The sequence below is a fragment of the Pelophylax lessonae genome, assembly GCF_965119305.1.
Source record: "Pelophylax lessonae genome assembly, chromosome: 1".
Lineage (NCBI taxonomy): Eukaryota > Metazoa > Chordata > Amphibia > Anura > Ranidae > Pelophylax > Pelophylax lessonae.
The window spans coordinates 53148690-53172550 of NC_138768.1; the positions used below are offsets into that span (position 1 = coordinate 53148690).

At 49.8% G+C, this 23861-nt stretch overlaps 1 protein-coding gene across 3 annotated transcripts in view; it reads right to left on the reverse strand.

The window, feature by feature from the left end:
- KATNAL2 (katanin catalytic subunit A1 like 2) overlaps nt 1-22736 on the reverse strand; it is a 106995-nt gene extending 84259 nt beyond the window's left edge. For 2 of the 3 annotated variants that reach the window (XM_082255114.1, XM_082255113.1), the window contains exon 1: nt 22612-22736. In XM_082255114.1, the coding sequence (XP_082111240.1) occupies nt 22612-22662 (51 nt within the window). In that variant the 5' untranslated portion in view covers nt 22663-22736. The remainder of the gene's footprint in view (nt 1-22611) is intronic. The other variant, XM_082255115.1, reaches the window with a different exon arrangement.
- Nucleotides 22737-23861: the final 1125 nt, after the last annotated feature.

Consider the following 23861-nt stretch of genomic DNA (forward strand, 5'->3'; position numbering starts at 1 on the left):
TCCACCAGAGCCTTGCCTCTCCAGGGACTCACACTCCTGATTGGCTTTTGGCAGGAGCGGGAGCCATTGGCTTTCGCTGCTGTCAATCACAGTCAGTGAGCTAATCAGAAGCCAGAACGGGACGGGCCGAGCTGAGGCTCCGTCTGTAAATAGACATACAGAGCCCCAGATCGGGGGGACACCTGCATGGGTGCCCCCACAGTAAGCTGCTTGCTGTGGGGGCACCTGGGAGGAGAGAGGGGCCAGGAGTGCCAGCGTGGGACCCGAGAAGAGGAGGATCTTGATTGCTCTGTGCAAAACCATTACACAGAGCAGGTAATTATAACATGTTTGTTTTTAAAAACAAAGCTTTAATATCACTTTAAGGCCCCTTTCATACAGGCGGTGCGCCCGCGGACTCCATTTTGCTCAGCTGGGATCGATCCGATGATCCCAGCTGAGCAGGCGGATGACAGCTCCGTCTCCAATTACTTTGCAGAGACGAAGCTGTCAGATCTCCGCTCTCCAATATGGGAGATTGCAGAGACGAAGCTGTCAGATCCCCGCTCTCCTCTATGGGAGATTGCAGAGACGAAGCTGTCAGATTCCCGCTCTCCTCTAATGGAGATCGGATGAAAATGGGTTTCCATCCGTCCGGATTTTACAGACAGGATCAGATCAGGTAGCGACGGGTGTCAGCGGACATGTCACCGCTGACATCCGCTGTTCCATAGGGCTGCATGGAGCATCTGATTAGGTCCGCCTGAAAAACTGACAGGCGGACTGGATCGGAAAGCCCGTGTTAAAGGGGCCTAATATAAGGACACTTACCTGTTGAGGGATCCAGCGCTGTCCCGATTCTTTGCTGGTCTTCAGGTCCCCGGCAATGGCATCTTTTGGGAATCTGGCTGTGACTCCTTGCAGCTTCACAGCCGGCTTCCCACTGTCAATGCATTAGCTGCAGGGTTTGACAAATTTGCCTGAAATCTAGGAGCCAGCTAAAAAAGTTAGGAGCCAGTTTTTTTTTTTTTTTTTAAACAAACAACCAAGCTTTATTACCATAAAAATAACATACTAAATTTACACATAAAGACGACTAGAACCCCACTCTCCTCTATAGCGCAATCGGATGGAAACAGACTGTCTGTCTCTTTCCATCCGATGCCATCTGATCCGATCCACGGGATGGATAGAAAAAAGAACCACCATCCGTCTGTTTTTGGCGGACAGGATCAGATGGCGGCAAATTACTGCTCCATAGAGGAGACTGAAGGGTCCGATCAGGTCTGCCTGAAAAACTGGCAGGCAGACCTGATCAGACAGCCCGTGTGAAAGGGGCCTTCGGCTGTGTGGCTGTGGCACGGCGATGAGGGAAAAAAAAATATATTATATATATATATATATATATATATATATATATATATACACACACACACACACACACACACACACACACACACACACACACACACATATATATATTTTTTTAATAATAATAATTGAAAAAAGAAAAATACATTTTTTTTTCTATAATAATTAAAAAAAAAAAATAGAAAAATAATAATATTTTTTTTTAAATAATTTAAAAAATAAATAAATAAATAATAATAATAACCACACTCCCTGTCCACTTACCTTTAAGCAAAGGTAAGTGGACAGGGAGATGAAGCCTGCAAAAACTTCCCTCTCATCTCCTCTTGGGAAGGAGATGGACAGGCATTGAGGACAGGCAGGGGAAACAGCCATTAGTGACTGCTTGTCAAACTCTTGGCCACCACAAGAGGGCGCCAGTTCCCCGTTCTCTCACTGAAGAAGGATGGCGCGGTAGTCCGTGCACTCGGTGAGTGGGTGGGGGGGGGGAGCAAAAGGGACAGGACACCTCCTGCAGTGCACCCAGGCGCCAGGTCGCTAATTCTAGTCGCCAATGCGACCTGGCGCCCGGGGTTTGTCGAGCCCAGCATTAGCTGTGCTGCTACATTTTGAAGGGTCCTGCAGCCTTCTGGGACCTGTGACGTGTCCCAACAGGCTGCAGGCAAAGGGAGGGGAAACCCAGCTTCCACGTCCAGGCAATGTGAGCTGAAGTGGGAGCAAATACCTTTCAAAACCAGGTCTCCAAAAAAAAAAAAAAAAAAGTTTCCAATGGTGAGGGAGGAGGTGGAAAAGTGTAACTTCCCCTTTTGGGTGAAATTCCACTCTAATGTTCAATTACTCTTCATTTAATCTTGCCACTGCAATAAATGTATGTGCATATGCAAGCGTTTATGCAGCTTTAAACACATATAAGCCTATAAGAAAATGCTCCTTGAGGGCAGGGACTGATGTGAATGTGCAATGTATATGTAAAGCGCTGCGTAAATTGACAGCGCTATATAAGTACCTGAAATAAATAATAAATAAATAAGAAAATGTCAGGAAAGACCTACTAGAACAGCTGAACTTTATTTGGGGTTAATCAGAGAAATTTTAAATGATGGCCGGTGTGTACTGACTCCTATTTATCTTGAGTTAGAATGTGATTGCTTTATTCTGAGCATCATTATAGGAGGTTATAGTGTGCACACTTATGCAACCACATTATTTTATTTTTTTTATTTTTTACTCCCCCCCATACCCTATAAAAATTCAGTTTGTTTTTCAATCGAGTTGTACAGTTTATAGTTCACATTAAAGGTGGAAAAAGTTCTGAAATGATTTATCTTTAGCTCATTTTTTTACATCACAGAAACCTGACATTTTAACAGGGGTGTGTAGACTTTTTATATTCATTGTAGTTGCAGGACACTTGCAGAGGGGTCCCATTTTCTTGAACAGATCACGCCGCTTAGGGGGTAGAATTCCTGACGTGGCTGCAAAGCGAAGCATCACGGCCACAGCATGTGTACACCCCCTGTGCGAAAAAGGGGAATAGTTGGGTGGAGGTAAAAGTGCGGCTCAACTGCAGGGTTTTTTCGCCCCTCCGCTGCAAGTGTAAAGCAGCCCTTATAGCTGCCTGGAGTTCAGTTTTGCTTGGTGCGAGCAAAGCGTTATTTTTCCTGAAAATCTCCAGAAATGTAGAAAAGCTGATTTTAGTTAGTGTAATCACAGTGCTTAATGGCCATGGAAAGGATATAGGCTGTAATTATTACGATGCAAATAGATGTTAAAATCTTTGAATGTTAACTAACATAAAAATGTTTAAAAACTAATGACTGAAAACACTTTCATTAAACCCAACTGCTCCACTCCATCTACAAATAATTAGTACGCAACGGGAAAAAAATAGGCAGGGAAGGCATCCATTCTAAAAAGCAATTAAAACTGTTAAGTGCTTCTATAAATGAACATTGCTTATTAAGTGGATTAGCTTAATGAAATGTTTCCAAATCAGAGGAATAGGCTTGTGAAGTGTAGATATCTATTTAAGGGGGAACTATCCTGCATTATCAAGTAGTACCAAATTACCGTATATACTCGAGTATAAGCCAAGTTTTTCAGCATGTTTTTTATGCTGAAAAAGCCCCCCTCAGCTTATACTCGAGTCACTGGTTCACTTACTTTTTAAAGATGGCGCCCGGCGCCAACATGTCACTACGTATGCGCCATCTGCCCGGGAATAGCCGAACGTGTACGGGTGTTCCAGAGTATCGGCGGCGCATGCGCAGTGACATGTGGGCGCCGGGCGGCGCCATTTTTAAATCTAAGGTGCCTCACGGACAGGTAAGTGAGGCTCCTCCGCAGCCCCTGCTATTCCTCATGCAGTGCTGCGGGCATGGTACAGGACATTCTCCTGTACCATGCCCGCAGCACTGCATCTCCTGTGCCATGCCTGTACCTACTGTGCCATGCCTATACCATCACCTGTGCAATGCCTAAACCAGGGGTCTTCAAACTATGGCCCTCCAGTTGTTCAGGAACTACAATTCCAGTCATGCCTAGTCGTGTCTGTGAATGTCAGAGTTTTACACTGCCTCGTGGGATGTGTAGTTCTGCAACATCTTGAGGGCTGTAGTTTGAGGATCCCTGGCCTAAACCATCTCCTGTACCATGACCTGTGCCATGCCTGTACCATCACCTGTGCCATGCCTATACCATCACCTGTGCCATGCCTATACCATCATCTGTGCAATGCCTATACCATGACCTGTGCCATCACCTGTGCCATGCCTGTACCATCACCTGTGCCATTCCTATACCATCATCTGTGCAATGCCTGTACCATCATCTGTGCAATGCCTGTACCATCATCTGTGCAATGCCTGTACCATGACCATGTGCCATGCCTGTACCATGAATTGTGCCATACCTGTACCATGACCTGTGCCATGCCTATACCATCACCTGTGCCATGCCTATACCATCACCTGTGCCATGCCTATAGCATCACCTGTGCCATGCCTATACCATCATCTGTGCAATGCCTGTACCATGACCTGTGCCATGCCTGTACCATCACCTGTGCCATGCCTATACCATCACCTGTGCCATGCCTATACCATCACCTGTGCCATGCCTGTACCATCATCTGTGCCATGCCTGTACCATGACCTGTGCCATGCCCGTACCATGACCTGTGCCATCTCCTGTACCATGCCTGAACCATCTCCTGTACCCATGCCCACAGCCCTGCATCTTCTGCACCATGCCTGCAGGCCCTTTGTTTTGTGTCTCGTTTTGGTCCAGTAGCTGCTGCATTTTCCACCCTAGGCTTATACTCGAGTCAATACGTTTTCCCACTTTTTTGTGGTAAAATTAAGTGCCTCCGCTTATACTCGAGTATATACGGTATCTTTTTGGAGCAGAATTTTTTTTGTTGTTTATTACCCATCAAAGAAATATCAGCACTCCCCATGACAATACCTTCTTCTGGTTTTCTCTCCACACAGACGGAGCCATCTTTATCCAGGCATCATCCAGGGTCATCATCTACTTCCTGGACTGGGATACCGGCCTAGTCCAGGAAATTGATACTCTACCCTTAACCAAACACCTTAAAGTAGAACTACAGGCAAAACGTTTTTTTGTTTTTCATTTTGGATAGAGAAAGTAAGGGTTTTAACCCCTGTCAGAATTTTTTTCCCCATGCCGTGTCCCATTGTACACATTTCCCTTCACTTCCTGTTGCAAATTCAAACAGGAAGCGAGAGGAAATCCTAGCAAATTAACACATTCCCACTGCGCATTTACTGCGGCAGGCTGGCGCTCCTACGCGAACCAATGTAGCCCTACGTTGGTCGCGCGCTTGGTGCTAGGGGGCGAACTGGCAGCTGGGATGCCGATGAATGGGGCCGCCGGGCACCCGCAATCGTTCCCCGCTGAGAGAGAAGAGCGGTCAGCTGTTGTAAACATAGCCGACCGTTCTTCTCTCTGAAATGATCACAGAGCGCCTGGGATTCTTCTATATAGGAACACAGGTCTCTGTGATCATTTCACAAGCCCCTCCCCCCACAGTTAGAAAACACCCCCTAGGCTCACATTTAACCCTTTGAGCACCCACTAGGTTAACCCCTTCCCTGCCAGTGTCATTATTACAGTAACAGTGCATATTTTATCACTGATTATTGTAGTAATGTCACTGGTACCCCCACAAGTGTCAAAAATGTCAGTTAGGGGTCCAATCTGTCCGCCGCAATGTCGCAGTCCCACAAAAAAAAAAAAATCGCAGATCGCCGCCATTACTAGTAAAAAAAATTAATAAATAATTGACAAATCTTTCCCCTAGTTTGTAGACGCGATAACTTTTGCGCAAACCAATCAAAATACGCTTATTGTGATTTCTTTTACCAAAAATTTGTGCAAGAATACAAATTGGCCTAAAATGATGAAAATTTGGGATTTTCAAATTTTTTTTTAGCAGAATGTGAAAAATATTGTTTTTTTTTTCAGAATTGTCGCTTTTTTTTTGTTTATAGCGCAAAAAATAGAAATCGCACAGGTAATCAAATACCACCAAAAGAAAGCTCTATTTGTGGGGAAAAAAGGACGTCAATTGTATTTGGGTACAGCGTCGCACGACCGCGCAATTGTCCGTTAAAATAACGCAGTGCCGAATCGCAAAAAATAGCCTGGTCATTAAGGGGGAAAATCCTTCCGGTTCAGAAGTGGTATTTCCTTGGGGACGCCCAGGACACAATAACTAGTTTCCCCATTGAAATATTTCACCTCTATTACTTTTTTGGGGACAACCCAAAATTTGGTATTTTCTTTTACTTTCACTTTCAACAAAAATGGTAAACAGGGCAGATAGAGAGGGCAAATCTCTGTAACGGGGGCACAGACAGCAATAAAAACTAACAAGCATCCTAATCCCTCTGTACATTACCCAAAACTAAAGAAAAAAGTTTTGCCTTTAGTTATACTTTAAAGCGGAACGTCACCTAACATTTGAAGTTCTGCCGATTGCCCCCCCCCCCCCCCCCCCCTTTGCCTAATTTGGAAGGTTTTTGAGAATTTTTTTGCAGCAGGTTCCTATTTCTGACAAGCCCCCTCCCACTTTTGCCTAGGCAAACAGAGCGGAAGACCTGCTCACCCAGCACCATCCGCAACCTCCTGGGATATGCGACAGGTCCCAGGAGGCTGTAGGACCATCAGAAAGCGCAGTGAATCTTGCGCATGCGCAGTGGGGAGCCAGCTGTGAAACACCATGACGTCACAGCTGCTTTCCCACATCCAAGATGGCATCACCAGGGACCCAAAGACTGGCGAAGAACTGACAAGGGTAGAGACAGTACTGGATCCCTGGGCTGTTAAGCTTCTTTTGTTAAAAATCAACAGCTACAGTATTTGTCCTTGACTTTTAATTTTTTTTTTTCAAACTACCAATGTTCCTCTTTAAATACCACGAGACCAAGGAAAGATGGTCCCCCCCCCCCCCCCCCTACTCAAATGCATTCATAGTGGGGAGCTTACTGTGAATCACCAGGAAGTCACAGCTGGCTTCCCACATCCAAGATGGCGGCATCAAGATCCTGCAGACCAGTGGAGAACCGTCCTGGGTGGCTGGTAAGCGTCTTTTGTTTAAAGTCAGCAGCTACTGTATTTGAAGACTCTGCTCTTTCCGGATTCTCCTAATCTTACCAAGCAGAGTGATTCTAATTGGTCAGTGTAGTCACATTCCGATGCTGACCAGTCAGAACTGCTCTGGTCCTTCCCAGCATCCCTAGGGAAAAGACAGGAAGAATAGCGCGGGACCACTGCACTGGGCGGCATGGATGGTGAAACTATCACCCAAAGAGGTAAGTGTAGCAGGACAGGGGTGGGGAGGGTTTAGGGTGTTTTTTTATGAAAAGGTGAGCTGACCATTTATTACTAGCAACATAGGCAAGCGCACAGGGTGTGAAGGGTGTGCCTGGGCACACCCTAATCATCTCATGTGCATTAGCATTATCGCTCTGTGTGCAGGCGGGGAGATGGGATAAATTGCCCTCTTACCAGCTCTGCCATGAGAATTGCTTACACACTTCTTTCACTGGGCCAGCAGGGAGATGAATGTGCCAAGGCCATACATATGTAGGGCACACAGCTTTGGGGTGCACACCCTAATGCAATAGGCTGCACACACCTATGATTAGCAATATGGGATATTTAGGGGTAAGGATTTGGACTTGTGCATATTATTCTTAATGGTAATTAATAAGGAATTTTTGTAGTGTACATTTAACCCTAAAGTGGGGTACACACTAGTAGAAAATCTGCCAAAAATTCGCGTCCGAGGTAAAATCTAACGATTTTCGTCTAGTGTGTACCCAACTTTCAGCAGCCGATGCCGACATTTTCAACAAAAAAAAACGGAGGGACAAACACCATAGTTTTTATCGTCTACCCCAGCATGACCAATTTTCGTTTATTGTGTATGCAGTACGTCCGCGAAAAATCGGATACGAAAGACCGCGCATGATCTGAGGTTGCTGACGACCCGGAAGTCAGGGTACAAACATCCCAAAAAAATAAATATAAATAAAAGTTTGGATGAGAAATTTTGTGAACATTATGCACTGTGAATTAAAAACGGTAATGAAGGCCGAGCATGAGAGAGAAAAATCGGAGGATATTTCGTTCAATTTTCGTCAAGTGAGCCTTTAGATTCTGTATACCATTTCCCTTTTTTTTTTTGTGAGACTAAGGAAATGCTTACTCCTGCCTGCAGCAGACTGATGACATCATCTCGGCCTAGGCAAAGTCTCTGGAAAGGAGCACAAAAACTTCCGATAAGGATAGAGCTTTTTTTTCCCCACAAAAATTCTATTGCTGTATGCTATGACATGTATGAAATATTTTCATGCAGACTAAGGGTCCAATCATACCAGTGGGTGCACGTTATGGTGCGCATAACTATCAGGTGCTCTAATGCAGTGTTATGTAGCATCACAATGTTAATGTTTATTCATTTTTTCACTTTATTAAAGTTTAAAAAAAAAACGTATTTCAACTCTATCCACAACAGCATGTCGCAGCGTGCTGCCATGCGCTGAAACGTGTTGTTTGTGTGTACAGGGCACTTGCTTTGAGCCTGCAATGATCTAGCTCAGGAATCTCCAATCTTGCAAAAAAATTAAAAATAAAAAATAAATAAAAGAAAGCCAGTTTACTGTCCTGTAGACTTTAGGGGGACTTTGCCCAGTGGGTGCAGAAAATGGCCCAATGTCAGTGGATATAACCAATGCCCCATCATTGGTATTAATTGGAGGAATAGTGCCCCATTATTAGTAATAGGGGGAGGAATGATGCTCCAACATTGGCATTAGTAGGAGGAATAATGCCTCTTCATTGGAATTAGTGGGAGGAATAGTGCCCCATCACTGGTATTAGTCGGATGAATAGTACCCAATCATTGGTATCAGTGGGAGGAATAGTGCCCCATCATTTGGTATCAGTCGGAATAATAGTACCCCTTTATTGGTATCAGTGGGAGGAATAGTGCCTCATCATTAGTATCAGTGGGAGGAATAGTGCATCATCATTGGTAAAGGTGGGAGGAATGGTGCTCCAACATTGGTATTAGTGGGAGAAATGATGCCTCTTCATTGGTATCATTGGGAAAAATAGTGCCCCATCATTGGTATTAGCGGGGGGAACAGTGCCCCATCATTGGTAATAGTGGGAGGAATAGTGCCCCATCATTAGTATCAGTGGGAGGAATAGTGCCCCATCATTGGTATTAGTCGGAATAATAGTACCCCTTCATTGGTATCAGTGGGAGAAATGACGCCTCTTCATTGGTATCATTGGGAAAAATAGTGCCCCATCATTGGTATTAGCGGGGGGAACAGTGCCCCATCATTGGCATCAGTAGGAAAAATAGTGCCCCATCATTGGTATTCATTGGAAGAATAGTGCCCCATCATTGGTATTAGTGGGAGGAATAGTGCCCCATCATTGGCATTAGTGGGAGGAATAGTGCCCCATCATTGGCATTAGTGGGAGGAATAGTGCCCCATCATTGGTATTAGTTGGAGGAATAGTGCTCCATCATTGGTATTAGTGGGGGGAACAGTGCCCCATCATTGGTATCAGTGGGAAAAATAGCGTCCCCTCATTGGCATTAGTGGGAGGAATAGTGCCGCATCATTGGTATTAGTGGGAGGAATAGTGCCCCCTCATTGGTATCAGTAGGAGAAATAGTGCCCCATCATTGGTATTCATTGGAAGAATAGTGCCCCATCATTGGTATTAGTTGGAGGAATAGTGCCCCATCATTGGTATTAGTTGGAGGAATAGTGCCCCATCATTGGTATTAGTGGGAGGAATAGTGCCCCATCATTGGTATTAGTTGGGGGAATAGTGCCCCATCATTGGTATTAGTGGGAGGAATAGTGCCCCATCATTGGTATTAGTTGGGGGAATAGTGTCCCATCATTGGTATTAGTTGGAGGAATAGTGCCCCATCATTGGTATTAGTGGGAAGAATAGTGCCCCATCATTGGTATTAGTTGGAGGAATAGTGTCCCATCATTGGTATTAGTTGGGGGAATAGTGTCCCATCATTGGTATTAGTTGGGGGAATAGTGTCCCATCATTGGTATTAGTTGGAGGAATAGTGCCCCATCATTGGCATTAGTGTGAGGAATAGTGCCCCATCATTGGCATTAGTGTGAGGAATAGTGCCCCATCATTGGTATCAGTGGGAAAAATAGCGTCCCCTCATTGGCATTAGTGGGAGGAATAGTGTCCCATCATTGGTAATAGTGGGAGGAATAGTACCCATCATTGGTATTAGTGGGAGGAATAGTGCCCCATCATTGGTATTAGTTGGAGGAATAGTGCCCCATCATTGGTATCAATGGGAGATATAGGGTCCCATCGCTGGTACTATATCTATGGGAAGAAGAGTCCAAATCCCTGGTGTCAGTTTGAGGAATATTGCCTTGTATCAATGGGAACAAGAGTGTCCCATTGTTGGTGTCAGTGGGTGGAATAGTGACTTGTATCAGTTGAAGAAATAGTGCCCCATGGGCCGGATAATGGCAAGCAAAGGGTCACATTCGGCCCTCCAGCCACAGTTTCAAGACCAATGATCTAGCTGAATAAAACAACACATCTGATGTGAACAAGTCCTTACTCAAAGGTCCACTTTAAGGATCATTTCACATGGGCTGGCCGATTATAATTATGTTAGCGCCGCTTAGAACTGGAGAATGAGGGCTGAGGATATTGGTGTGTACAAGAAGCCCACCTTCACACCTACAACTCTCTTCCTCTTGTTTGAACCCTCAAAGCAGGTATAAAGAGCCTGTGTTTCTGAAGGTACATGCATTGGGGCAGATCTGAGGTTTTATGGTGCATCCAACGAGACTGATCTGAGGAGTGAAGGTGCATGCATTAAAGTGGTAGTACACAAAATGTCTAAAAAAAATGGTTACAGGCAAGGTATTTGTGAATGAAGAGACCCTATTGGTCTCTTCTGTCATAATTGCATCCTCCTGCCTCTCAGCCATGCATGAGCAGCTGAATGAACATTTACATCCCCAGATCTGTGTCGTGATGATGGCCAATAAAACGGCTAAAGACATTGAACCTAGAAGCAAGACCAGGCAAATATGAAAACGCCAGGGGCCCGCCATATCGATGGTGCTGGAGTGCAACGTTTGACAGGTAGGTCTGCCATAATGTGTTTAATATGCTGTGCATACTAGCACATTACAGCATACCCACCTGGGGGCCCCCAAAATGAAAATGAACATAGCAGAACTACCACTTTAAGGCTAATCTGAGATGTTAAAGTGCATGCATTGGGGCTAATGTGAGCTCTGAAGGTGTACGCACAGGTGATGGTCTGAGGTGGGAAGGTGCACGCACAGGGGATGATCTGAGGTAGGAAGGTGCACGCACAGGGGATGGTCTGAGGTAGGAAGGTGCACACACAGGGGATGGTCTGAGGTGGGAAGGTGCACGCACAGGGGATGGTCTGAGGTGGGAAGGTGCATGCACAGGGGATGGTCTGAGGTGGGAAGGTGCATGCACAGGGGATGGTCTGAGGTGGGAAGGTGCACACACAGGGGATGGTTTTAGGTGGGAAGGTGCACACACAGGGGATGGTTTTAGGTGGGAAGGTGCATACACAGGGGATGGTCTGAGGTGGGAAGGTGCACGCACAGGGGATGGTCTGAGATGGGAAGGTGCACGCACAGGGGATGATCTGAGGTAGGAAGGTGCACGCACAGGGGATGGTCTGAGGTAGGAAGGTGCACACACAGGGGATGGTCTGAGGTGGGAAGGTGCACGCACAGGGGATGGTCTGAGGTGGGAAGGTGCATGCACAGGGGATGGTCTGAGGTGGGAAGGTGCACACACAGGGGATGGTTTTAGGTGGGAAGGTGCACACACAGGGGATGGTCTGAGGTGGGAAGGTGCACGCACAGGGGATGATCTGAGGTGGGAAGGTGTATGCACAGGGGATGGTCTGAGGTGGGAAGGTGTATGCACAGGGGATGGTCTGAGGTGGGAAGGTGTATGCACAGGGGACGGTCTGAGGTGGGAAGGTGCATACACAGGGGATGGTCTGAGGTGGGAAGGTGCATACACAGGGGATGGTTTTAGGTGGGAAGGTGCACGCACAGGGGATGATCTGAGGTGGGAAGGTGCACACACAGGGGATGGTCTGAGGTGGGAAGGTGCACGCACAGGGGATGCTCTGAGGTGGGAAGGTGCACACACAGGGGATGGTTTTAGGTGGGAAGGTGCATACACAGGGGAAGGTCTGAGGTGGGAAGGTGCACGCACAGGGGATGATCTGAGGTGGGAAGGTGTATGCACAGGGGATGATCTGAGGTGGGAAGGTGTATGCACAGGGGATGGTCTGAGGTGGGAAGGTGCACGCACAGGGGATGGTCTGAGGTGGGAAGGTGCACACACAGGGGATGGTCTGAGGTGGGAAGGTGCACGCACAGGGGATGGTCTGAGGTGGGAAGGTGCACACACAGGGGATGGTCTGAGGTGGGAAGGTGCATGCACAGGGGATGGTCTGAGGTGGGAAGGTGCACACACAGGGGATGGTTTTAGGTGGGAAGGTGCATACACAGGGGATGATCTGAGGTGGGAAGGTGCACGCACAGGGGATGATCTGAGGTGGGAAGGTGTATGCACAGGGGATGATCTGAGGTGGGAAGGTGTATGCACAGGGGATGGTCTGAGGTGGGAAGGTGAACGCACAGGGGATGGTCTGAGGTAGGAAGGTGCACGCACAGGGGATGGTCTGAGGTGGGAAGGTGTATGCACAGGGGATGGTCTGAGGTGGGAAGGTGAACGCACAGGGGATGGTCTGAGGTAGGAAGGTGCACGCACAGGGGATGATCTGAGGTGGGAAGGTGTATGCACAGGGGATGGTCTGAGGTGGGAAGGTGCACGCACAGGGGATGATCTGAGGTGGGAAGGTGCACGCACAGGGGATGGTCTGAGGTGGGAAGGTGTATGCACAGGGGACGGTCTGAGGTGGGAAGGTGCATACACAGGGGATGGTCTGAGGTGGGAAGGTGAACGCACAGGGGATGGTCTGAGGTAGGAAGGTGCACGCACAGGGGATGATCTGAGGTGGGAAGGTGTATGCACAGGGGATGGTCTGAGGTGGGAAGGTGTATGCACAGGGGACGGTCTGAGGTGGGAAGGTGCACGCACAGGGGATGGTCTGAGGTGGGAAGGTGCACGCACAGGGGATGGTCTGAGGTAGGAAGGTGCATGCACAGGGGATGGTCTGAGGTGGGAAGGTGCATACACAGGGGATGGTTTTAGGTGGGAAGGTGCATACACAGGGGATGGTCTGAGGTGGGAAGGTGCATGCACAGGGGACGGTCTGGGGTGGGAAGGTGAACGCACAGGGGATGGTCTGAGGTAGGAAGGTGCACACACAGGGGATGGTCTGAGGTGGGAAGGTGCACACACAGGGGATGGTTTTAGGTGGGAAGGTGCATACACAGGGGATGGTCTGAGGTGGGAAGGTGCACGCACAGGGGATGGTCTGAGGTGGGAAGGTGCATACACAGGGGATGGTTTTAGGTGGGAAGGTGCACGCACAGGGGATGATCTGAGGTGGGAAGGTGCACGCACAGGGGATGGTCTGAGGTGGGAAGGTGCACACACAGGGGATGGTCTGAGGTGGGAAGGTGCATGCACAGGGGATGGTCTGAGGTGGGAAGGTGCACACACAGGGGATGGTTTTAGGTGGGAAGGTGCATACACAGGGGAAGGTCTGAGGTGGGAAGGTGCACGCACAGGGGATGATCTGAGGTGGGAAGGTGTATGCACAGGGGATGATCTGAGGTGGGAAGGTGTATGCACAGGGGATGGTCTGAGGTGGGAAGGTGCACGCACAGGGGATGGTCTGAGGTGGGAAGGTGCACACACAGGGGATGGTCTGAGGTGGGAAGGTGCACGCACAGGGGATGGTCTGAGGTGGGAAGGTGCACACACAGGGGATGGTCTGAGGTGGGAAGGTGCATGCACAGGGGATGGTCTGAGGTGGGAAGGTGCACACACAGGGGATGGTTTTAGGTGGGAAGGTGCATACACAGGGGATGGTCTGAGGTGGGAAGGTGCACGCACAGGGGATGATCTGAGGTGGGAAGGTGTATGCACAGGGGATGATCTGAGGTGGGAAGGTGTATGCACAGGGGATGGTCTGAGGTGGGAAGGTGAACGCACAGGGGATGGTCTGAGGTAGGAAGGTGCACGCACAGGGGATGGTCTGAGGTGGGAAGGTGCATACACAGGGGATGGTCTGAGGTGGGAAGGTGCACACACAGGGGATGGTTTTAGGTGGGAAGGTGCATACACAGGGGATGGTTTTAGGTGGGAAGGTGCATACACAGGGGATGGTTTTAGGTGGGAAGGTGCACGCACAGGGGATGATCTGAGGTGGGAAGGTGCACACACAGGGGATGGTCTGAGGTGGGAAGGTGCACGCACAGGGGATGGTCTGAGGTGGGAAGGTGCACACACAGGGGATGGTCTGAGGTGGAAAGGTGCATACACAGGGGATGGTCTGAGGTGGGAAGGTGCACACACAGGGGATGGTCTGAGGTGGGAAGGTGCATACACAGGGGATGGTCTGAGGTGGGAAGGTGCACACACAGGGGATGGTTTTAGGTGGGAAGGTGCATACACAGGGGATGGTTTTAGGTGGGAAGGTGCATACACAGGGGATGGTTTTAGGTGGGAAGGTGCACGCACAGGGGATGATCTGAGGTGGGAAGGTGCACACACAGGGGATGGTCTGAGGTGGGAAGGTGCACGCACAGGGGATGGTCTGAGGTGGGAAGGTGCACACACAGGGGATGGTCTGAGGTGGAAAGGTGCATGCACAGGGGATGGTCTGAGGTGGGAAGGTGCACACACAGGGGATGGTTTTAGGTGGGAAGGTGCATACACAGGGGAAGGTCTGAGGTGGGAAGGTGTATGCACAGGGGATGATCTGAGGTGGGAAGGTGTATGCACAGGGGATGGTCTGAGGTGGGAAGGTGCACGCACAGGGGATGATCTGAGGTGGGAAGGTGTATGCACAGGGGATGATCTGAGGTGGGAAGGTGTATGCACAGGGGATGGTCTGAGGTGGGAAGGTGCACGCACAGGGGATGGTCTGAGGTGGGAAGGTGCACACACAGGGGATGGTCTGAGGTGGGAAGGTGCACGCACAGGGGATGGTCTGAGGTGGGAAGGTGCACACACAGGGGATGGTCTGAGGTGGGAAGGTGCATGCACAGGGGATGGTCTGTGGTGGGAAGGTGCACACACAGGGGATGGTTTTAGGTGGGAAGGTGCATACACAGGGGATGGTCTGAGGTGGGAAGGTGCACGCACAGGGGATGATCTGAGGTGGGAAGGTGTATGCACAGGGGATGATCTGAGGTGGGAAGGTGTATGCACAGGGGATGGTCTGAGGTGGGAAGGTGTATGCACAGGGGACGGTCTGAGGTGGGAAGGTGCACGCACAGGGGATGGTCTGAGGTGGGAAGGTGCACGCACAGGGGATGGTCTGAGGTGGGAAGGTGCACGCACAGGGGATGGTCTGAGGTGGGAAGGTGCATACACAGGGGATGGTTTTAGGTGGGAAGGTGCATACACAGGGGATGGTCTGAGGTGGGAAGGTGCATGCACAGGGGACGGTCTGGGGTGGGAAGGTGAACGCACAGGGGATGGTCTGAGGTAGGAAGGTGCACGCACAGGGGATGGTCTGAGGTGGGAAGGTGCACACACAGGGGATGGTTTTAGGTGGGAAGGTGCATACACAGGGGATGGTCTGAGGTGGGAAGGTGCACGCACAGGGGATGGTCTGAGGTGGGAAGGTGCATACACAGGGGATGGTTTTAGGTGGGAAGGTGCACGCACAGGGGATGATCTGAGGTGGGAAGGTGCACACACAGGGGATGGTCTGAGGTGGGAAGGTGCATACACAGGGGATGGTCTGAGGTGGGAAGGTGAACGCACAGGGGATGGTCTGAGGTAGGAAGGTGTATGCACAGGGGATGGTCTGAGGTGGGAAGGTGCATACACAGGGGATGGTCTGAGGTGGGAAGGTGCACACACAGGGGATGGTTTTAGGTGGGAAGGTGCATACACAGGGGATGGTTTTAGGTGGGAAGGTGCATACACAGGGGATGGTTTTAGGTGGGAAGGTGCATACACAGGGGATGGTTTTAGGTGGGAAGGTGCACGCACAGGGGATGATCTGAGGTGGGAAGGTGCACACACAGGGGATGGTCTGAGGTGGGAAGGTGCACGCACAGGGGATGGTCTGAGGTGGGAAGGTGCACACACAGGGGATGGTCTGAGGTGGAAAGGTGCATGCACAGGGGATGGTCTGAGGTGGGAAGGTGCACACACAGGGGATGGTTTTAGGTGGGAAGGTGCATACACAGGGGAAGGTCTGAGGTGGGAAGGTGTATGCACAGGGGATGATCTGAGGTGGGAAGGTGTATGCACAGGGGATGGTCTGAGGTGGGAAGGTGCACGCACAGGGGATGATCTGAGGTGGGAAGGTGTATGCACAGGGGATGATCTGAGGTGGGAAGGTGTATGCACAGGGGATGGTCTGAGGTGGGAAGGTGCACGCACAGGGGATGGTCTGAGGTGGGAAGGTGCACACACAGGGGATGGTCTGAGGTGGGAAGGTGCACGCACAGGGGATGGTCTGAGGTGGGAAGGTGCACACACAGGGGATGGTCTGAGGTGGGAAGGTGCATGCACAGGGGATGGTCTGTGGTGGGAAGGTGCACACACAGGGGATGGTTTTAGGTGGGAAGGTGCATACACAGGGGATGGTCTGAGGTGGGAAGGTGCACGCACAGGGGATGATCTGAGGTGGGAAGGTGTATGCACAGGGGATGATCTGAGGTGGGAAGGTGTATGCACAGGGGATGGTCTGAGGTGGGAAGGTGTATGCACAGGGGACGGTCTGAGGTGGGAAGGTGCACGCACAGGGGATGGTCTGAGGTGGGAAGGTGCACGCACAGGGGATGGTCTGAGGTGGGAAGGTGCACGCACAGGGGATGGTCTGAGGTGGGAAGGTGCATACACAGGGGATGGTTTTAGGTGGGAAGGTGCATACACAGGGGATGGTCTGAGGTGGGAAGGTGCATGCACAGGGGACGGTCTGGGGTGGGAAGGTGAACGCACAGGGGATGGTCTGAGGTAGGAAGGTGCACACACAGGGGATGGTCTGAGGTGGGAAGGTGCACACACAGGGGATGGTTTTAGGTGGGAAGGTGCATACACAGGGGATGGTCTGAGGTGGGAAGGTGCACGCACAGGGGATGGTCTGAGGTGGGAAGGTGCATACACAGGGGATGGTTTTAGGTGGGAAGGTGCACGCACAGGGGATGATCTGAGGTGGGAAGGTGCACACACAGGGGATGGTCTGAGGTGGGAAGGTGCACGCACAGGGGATGGTCTGAGGTGGGAAGGTGCACACACAGGGGATGGTCTGAGGTGGGAAGGTGCATGCACAGGGGATGGTCTGAGGTGGGAAGGTGCACACACAGGGGATGGTTTTAGGTGGGAAGGTGCATACACAGGGGAAGGTCTGAGGTGGGAAGGTGCACGCACAGGGGATGATCTGAGGTGGGAAGGTGTATGCACAGGGGATGATCTGAGGTGGGAAGGTGTATGCACAGGGGATGGTCTGAGGTGGGAAGGTGCACGCACAGGGGATGGTCTGAGGTGGGAAGGTGCACACACAGGGGATGGTCTGAGGTGGGAAGGTGCACGCACAGGGGATGGTCTGAGGTGGGAAGGTGCACACACAGGGGATGGTCTGAGGTGGGAAGGTGCATGCACAGGGGATGGTCTGAGGTGGGAAGGTGCACACACAGGGGATGGTTTTAGGTGGGAAGGTGCATACACAGGGGATGGTCTGAGGTGGGAAGGTGCACGCACAGGGGATGATCTGAGGTGGGAAGGTGTATGCACAGGGGATGATCTGAGGTGGGAAGGTGTATGCACAGGGGATGGTCTGAGGTGGGAAGGTGAACGCACAGGGGATGGTCTGAGGTAGGAAGGTGCACGCACAGGGGATGGTCTGAGGTGGGAAGGTGTATGCACAGGGGATGGTCTGAGGTGGGAAGGTGAACGCACAGGGGATGGTCTGAGGTAGGAAGGTGCACGCACAGGGGATGATCTGAGGTGGGAAGGTGTATGCACAGGGGATGGTCTGAGGTGGGAAGGTGCACGCACAGGGGATGATCTGAGGTGGGAAGGTGCACGCACAGGGGATGGTCTGAGGTGGGAAGGTGTATGCACAGGGGATGGTCTGAGGTGGGAAGGTGCACGCACAGGGGATGATCTGAGGTGGGAAGGTGCACGCACAGGGGATGGTCTGAGGTGGGAAGGTGTATGCACAGGGGACGGTCTGAGGTGGGAAGGTGCATACACAGGGGATGGTCTGAGGTGGGAAGGTGAACGCACAGGGGATGGTCTGAGGTAGGAAGGTGTATGCACAGGGGATGGTCTGAGGTAGGAAGGTGCACGCACAGGGGATGATCTGAGGTGGGAAGGTGCACGCACAGGGGATGGTCTGAGGTGGGAAGGTGCACGCACAGGGGATGATCTGAGGTGGGAAGGTGTATGCACAGGGGATGGTCTGAGGTGGGAAGGTGAACGCACAGGGGATGGTCTGAGGTAGGAAGGTGCACGCACAGGGGATGGTCTGAGGTGGGAAGGTGCACGCACAGGGGATGATCTGAGGTGGGAAGGTGCACGCACAGGGGATGGTCTGAGGTGGGAAGGTGTATGCACAGGGGACGGTCTGAGGTGGGAAGGTGAACGCACAGGGGATGGTCTGAGGTAGGAAGGTGTATGCACAGGGGATGGTCTGAGGTAGGAAGGTGCACGCACAGGGGATGATCTGAGGTGGGAAGGTGTATGCACAGGGGATGGTCTGAGGTGGGAAGGTGTATGCACAGGGGGTGGTCTGAGGTGGGAAGGTGCATGCATTGGGGTGTATCTGAGCTCTGTCTATTACTGGCACACTGACTGTCTAATGTTTGTAAATTGGCACGTAATGTTGTAAAGGTTTCTGACCCCTGATCTACTTTCATAAAACAAATATATTCAGTCTCTGTTTTCTGCCAGGTCTGCTTTCATGGTACAAAAGCTTGTGCAAATGACAGGGATTACCACACCTCAGACACAGACTGAGAACACAATACAAGCTCCCTCCAGGTAGCCAGGTTGCAATGTAACAAGAATACAAATACACTGACCTCACACAACGTTCCTATAGCTAGGAGACAGAACCATGCATAGTGTTCTACTGCCCTCTAGTGGTGCCGCCAGCTTAGAGTTTCTCATCTGCTACATTTTATCACCTTTTATTATCATAGTAAACATTTACCAAGTACCCTGAATGGGACACATGATGTCTCTATAGAGGAAGCTGCACAAGTTGTAGTGATCAATGGCACAGAGAGCTGTGCCACCATGTCACCCTTGCTGCTGCGGGGAAGATCCGGTCACAAGAGGGGGCAATGGGGGAATCAGTGATCTCTGCTGGTCTCCCTCCCCTTTCCCCAGTTTGAGGGTCACAAGGGACGACAATGACAGTGATCTCTGCTGGTCTCCCCCCCCTGCTTGAGGGTCACAAGGAGGGGGGGGGTACACCAGTGATCTCTGCTGGTCCCCCTCCCCTCTCCCTGGTTTGAGGGTAACGGGGGGGGGGGGGGGGATGAGTGATCCCTGCTGGTCTTCCTCCCATCTCCCCAGTTTGAGGGTCACATGGGGGGGGGGGGAGAAAGATAAGTGATCTCTGCTGGTGTCCCTTCCCTCTTTCCCGGCTTGAGGGTCACAAAGGGGGGCAAAGTGATCTCTACTGGTCTTCCTCCCCTCTCCTTGGCTTGTGGGTAACAAGGGGGGGGGGGGATCAGTGATCTCTGCTGGTTTCCCTCCCCTTTTCCCGGTTTGAGGGTCACAAGGGGGGGGGGGGGTTTGGCTCAGTGATCCCTGCTGGTGATGACCACATACAAGTACCTCACTGGATTTCAAATGGTTATACTGGAATGATCCCCCCTGGTATTGCTCCATTACGTTGGCAGAGCCGTGCTGCTCAGCAGGGGATCGATCCGCCGATCCCCCGCTAAGCAGGCGGATGACAGCTCCGTCTCTGCTCTGTGTGTCAGATCCCCGCTGTCCTCTATGGGGGAATCGGATGAGGACAGACCGCCTGTCCATTCTCATCCGATCTGATGGACAGATGGAAAATAGGGTTTCAATCCTTCCGGATTTGACGGACAGGATCGGATGACAGCAGGTGTCAGCGGACATCCGCCGCTCCATAGGGATGCATGGGGCACCCGATCCGGTCTGCCTAAAAAACTGACAGGCGGATCTGAACGGTCCCCCTGTGTGAAAGGGGCCTTAAGCTGACGGTCGGCTGTCTTGTAAGTGCAATCCTAGCAGCTAATTAGCTGCTAGATAGTTTTTACAAACAGCGGGAGGATCTATTGACCCCCAGATCCCTTCATAAAAGAGTACCTGTCCCTGCTTATTGCTATCATAAGGGAAATTTATATTCCCTGCCATAACAAAAAAAAAGTGATTTAAAAAAAAAAAAAATTAAAGCAACAGTTTAAAAAAATAAATAAATAAATAAAATGTAAAAAGAAAATGTAAAGCACCCCCCATGCTCACACGCAAAGGCGAACACATGCCTCGGTCTCCCACGCACACATACAGCGATCGTCCCAGACATGTGAGGTATCACCATAGTCAGATCATGGGCAGTAATTCTAGCACCAGACCTCTCTGTACATCTAAAGAGGGAACCCATAAAGGCTTTTAAAGCGTCACCTGCGAATAATAAGATTTACGTTGTTTGTCGCCGTTGCGCGGACGTGAACAATTTTAAAGTGTGACATGTTTGGTATCTATTTACTCGTCGTAACATTACCTTATATGTTTTACCAAAGAACTGGGTATTGTTTTGTGCGTTAAAATTCAAAAAGTGCATTTTTTTTTTTTTACATTGTGTTTGAAAAAAAAAAAACTGTGCAAATAGCGTGTGACATAAAAAAAAATTGCAACACCCACCATTTTATTCTCTAGGGCAGGGGTGTCAAACTCCATTTAATCGCGGGCCGCATCAGCATTATGGTTGCTCTCAAAGGGTCGGTTATATCTGTAGGATTAGATGTTCAGAGCATTCCCCCCCCCCCCCTTACACGAGATGACAAGAACCCCCCCCCACCATCAGAAGTCAAGAGTCACCCACCCTTCCTTACATCACAATACAGCCCCTTATCTTGTGCAGCTGTCAGGAAGAAGATGCGGGCGGGTCTGGGAAGAAATGCAGGGTCTGGAGGAGAACCAGAGGAGGGCTGGAGTCAGCTTATAGAGTTTGCTGAATGCTGAGACTGGGGGGGGGGGGGGGGGCAGAGGCAAGGTGGTGTTGCGGATGCACAGAGAGGTGCAGGATCTGTAGGAGGAGATCTGCCCTCCTCTCTGCTGCGAATTGCTGAGAAAGGGAAAGGGGGCAGGCAACGACGAGCCTTTCTGCAGCTGCACAGGATCTGGCAAAGAAGTTCTGTCCTCTCTGCTGCTGAATACTGAGACAAGGTGGGGGCAGAGACAAGGTGGTGTTGCGGCCGCACAGAGAGGTGCAGAATCTGTAGGAGGAGTTCTGCCCTCCTCTCTGCTGCGAATTGCTGAGAAAGGGAGAGGGGGGTAGGCAACGACAAGCCTTTCTGCAGCTGTACAGGATCTGGCAAAGAAGTTCTGTCCTCTCTGCTGCCGAATACTGAGACAAGGTGGGGGCAGAGACAAGGTGGTGTTGCGGCCGCACAGAGAGGTGCAGGATCTGTAGGAGGAGATCTGCCCTCCTCTCTGCTGCGAATTGCTGAGAAAGGGAGAGGGGGTGGGCAACGACGAGCCTTTCTGCAGCTGCACAGGATCTGGCAAAGAAGTTCTGTCCTCTCTGCTGCCGACTACAGAGACAAGGGGGGTGCCGCAGCTGCAGGAGAGGTGCGAGGGCCACGTGAAATGGCCTGGGGGGCCGCATTCGGCCCGGGGGCCTTGTGTTTGACACCTGTGCTCAAGGGTCTCTGCTTAAAAAAAAAAAAAGTTTAATGTTTGCGGGTTCTAAGTCATTTTTTAGCAAAAAAATACAGATTTTTACACTTGAACAAAAAGTGGTAGAAAAGGCGGGGACTGGAAGCGGATAGGTTTGACGCACACGGAAAAAAAAATAAAAAATTAAACGTAATGCGGCAGAAAAGCGCAATGCCATGATGAGGATTTGTATTACGTTTTTGTCTGAAATCGCAGCAAACCCCATAAAACGCACAATGTGACGCATCTCTGTGACAGCGCGATTCTCATCATCGCACGATTAACGCATTATGGCGCAGGTATAAACTGCATTGTAATTCATGTCAATAAGCATTTCCATGGAAACCACATCATCTGTATAAACTCTATAGGTGTTTCTGTCCTTCTTTATGAAGGTATAATCGTCCGCATCTCTTTACCAATGGCTATGTATAAAGGCCCAAAGAGCTCAATTGCGCATGCCCAACACACAGACATGGCGACTGCGCATGCGCGACCGAGGCCGCATGTCTGTTCCCACGGCAACCCGCAGACACAGTAACCATGGTAACCAGGAAGCCATTCATTCCCCCGCTCCCCAGCCACAGGCCCCACACGGAGGCTGGGAACAGAGTCCATGCCGCGTCTTACCGCCTCTCTACTCTGTGAAGCGCTCTTAATGGCCTGGTAGGACATCTCCATTCTCCTCTCTGCGATGTGTAACAGAGAATCCCCTTCACCAAGCAAGGCACGCAGGCCGGGAAGTCCTAACCAATAGCAGGAGACTGCCGGGTGACGTTATCCAATCAGAAAGCAGAGGTCGGGCTGAGGAAATAACTCGCTAGATAGAAAGGAAGAACCATGTGATAATTATACACATTGAACAGAGCGCCACCTAGTGTCTATTTTTCAGAATGCAGCGTGTACACTGTTCATGGAGGTTTGCAGTGACCCATAGCAACCTATTAGAATTGAACCTTTTCTCTCATATATGTAAAAATCTGTGTTTTTTTTTTTTTGCTAAAAAATAAGTTAGAAGCCCCAAATATAATATAATATATTATATATGTATATATATATATATATATTTTTTTTTTAGCAGAGACCCTAGAGAATAAAACGGCGGTTGCTGCAATTTTTCTGTCACACGGTATTTGCACAGCATTTTTTCAAACGCAATTTATTTGGGGGAAAAATACACTTTAACCACTTTAGGACCGGAGGATTTTCCTGCTTTACGTCCAGGCCACTTTTTGCGATTCGGCACTGTGCGACTTTAACTGACAATTGCGCGGTCATGCAACGCCGTACCCAAACGAAATTTAGGTCCTTTTTTTCCCACAAACAGAGCTTTCTTTTGGTGGTATTTGATCACCTGTGCGCTTTTCATTTTTTGCGATATTAATAAAAAAAAGAGCGACAATTTTGAAAAAATAACAATATTTTTCTACTTTGACAGTTAAAAAATATCCAATATATTCAATTTTTGTCATATATTTAGGCCAAAATGTATTTAGCTACATGTCTTTGACAAAAATTCTCAATGAGCGTATTTTTAACTGCTTTAAGACTGGAAGATTTTACCCCATTCCTGACCAGGCCATATTTTGCGATTCGGCACTGCGTTACTTTAACGGACAATTGCACGGTCGTTCGACGCTGTACCCAAATTAAATAAATAAAATATTTTTTCCCCACAAATAGAGCTTTCTTTTGGTGGTATTCGATCACCTGTGCGATTTTTACTTTTTGCGCTATAAACAAAAAAAGAGCGACAATTTTGAAAAAATAACAATATTTTCCACATTTTTTTATATGAAATTCCCCCCAAAAAATGTAAAAATCAAAATTTTTTAACATTTTAGGCCAATTTGTTTTCTGCTACATATGTTCGGTAAAAA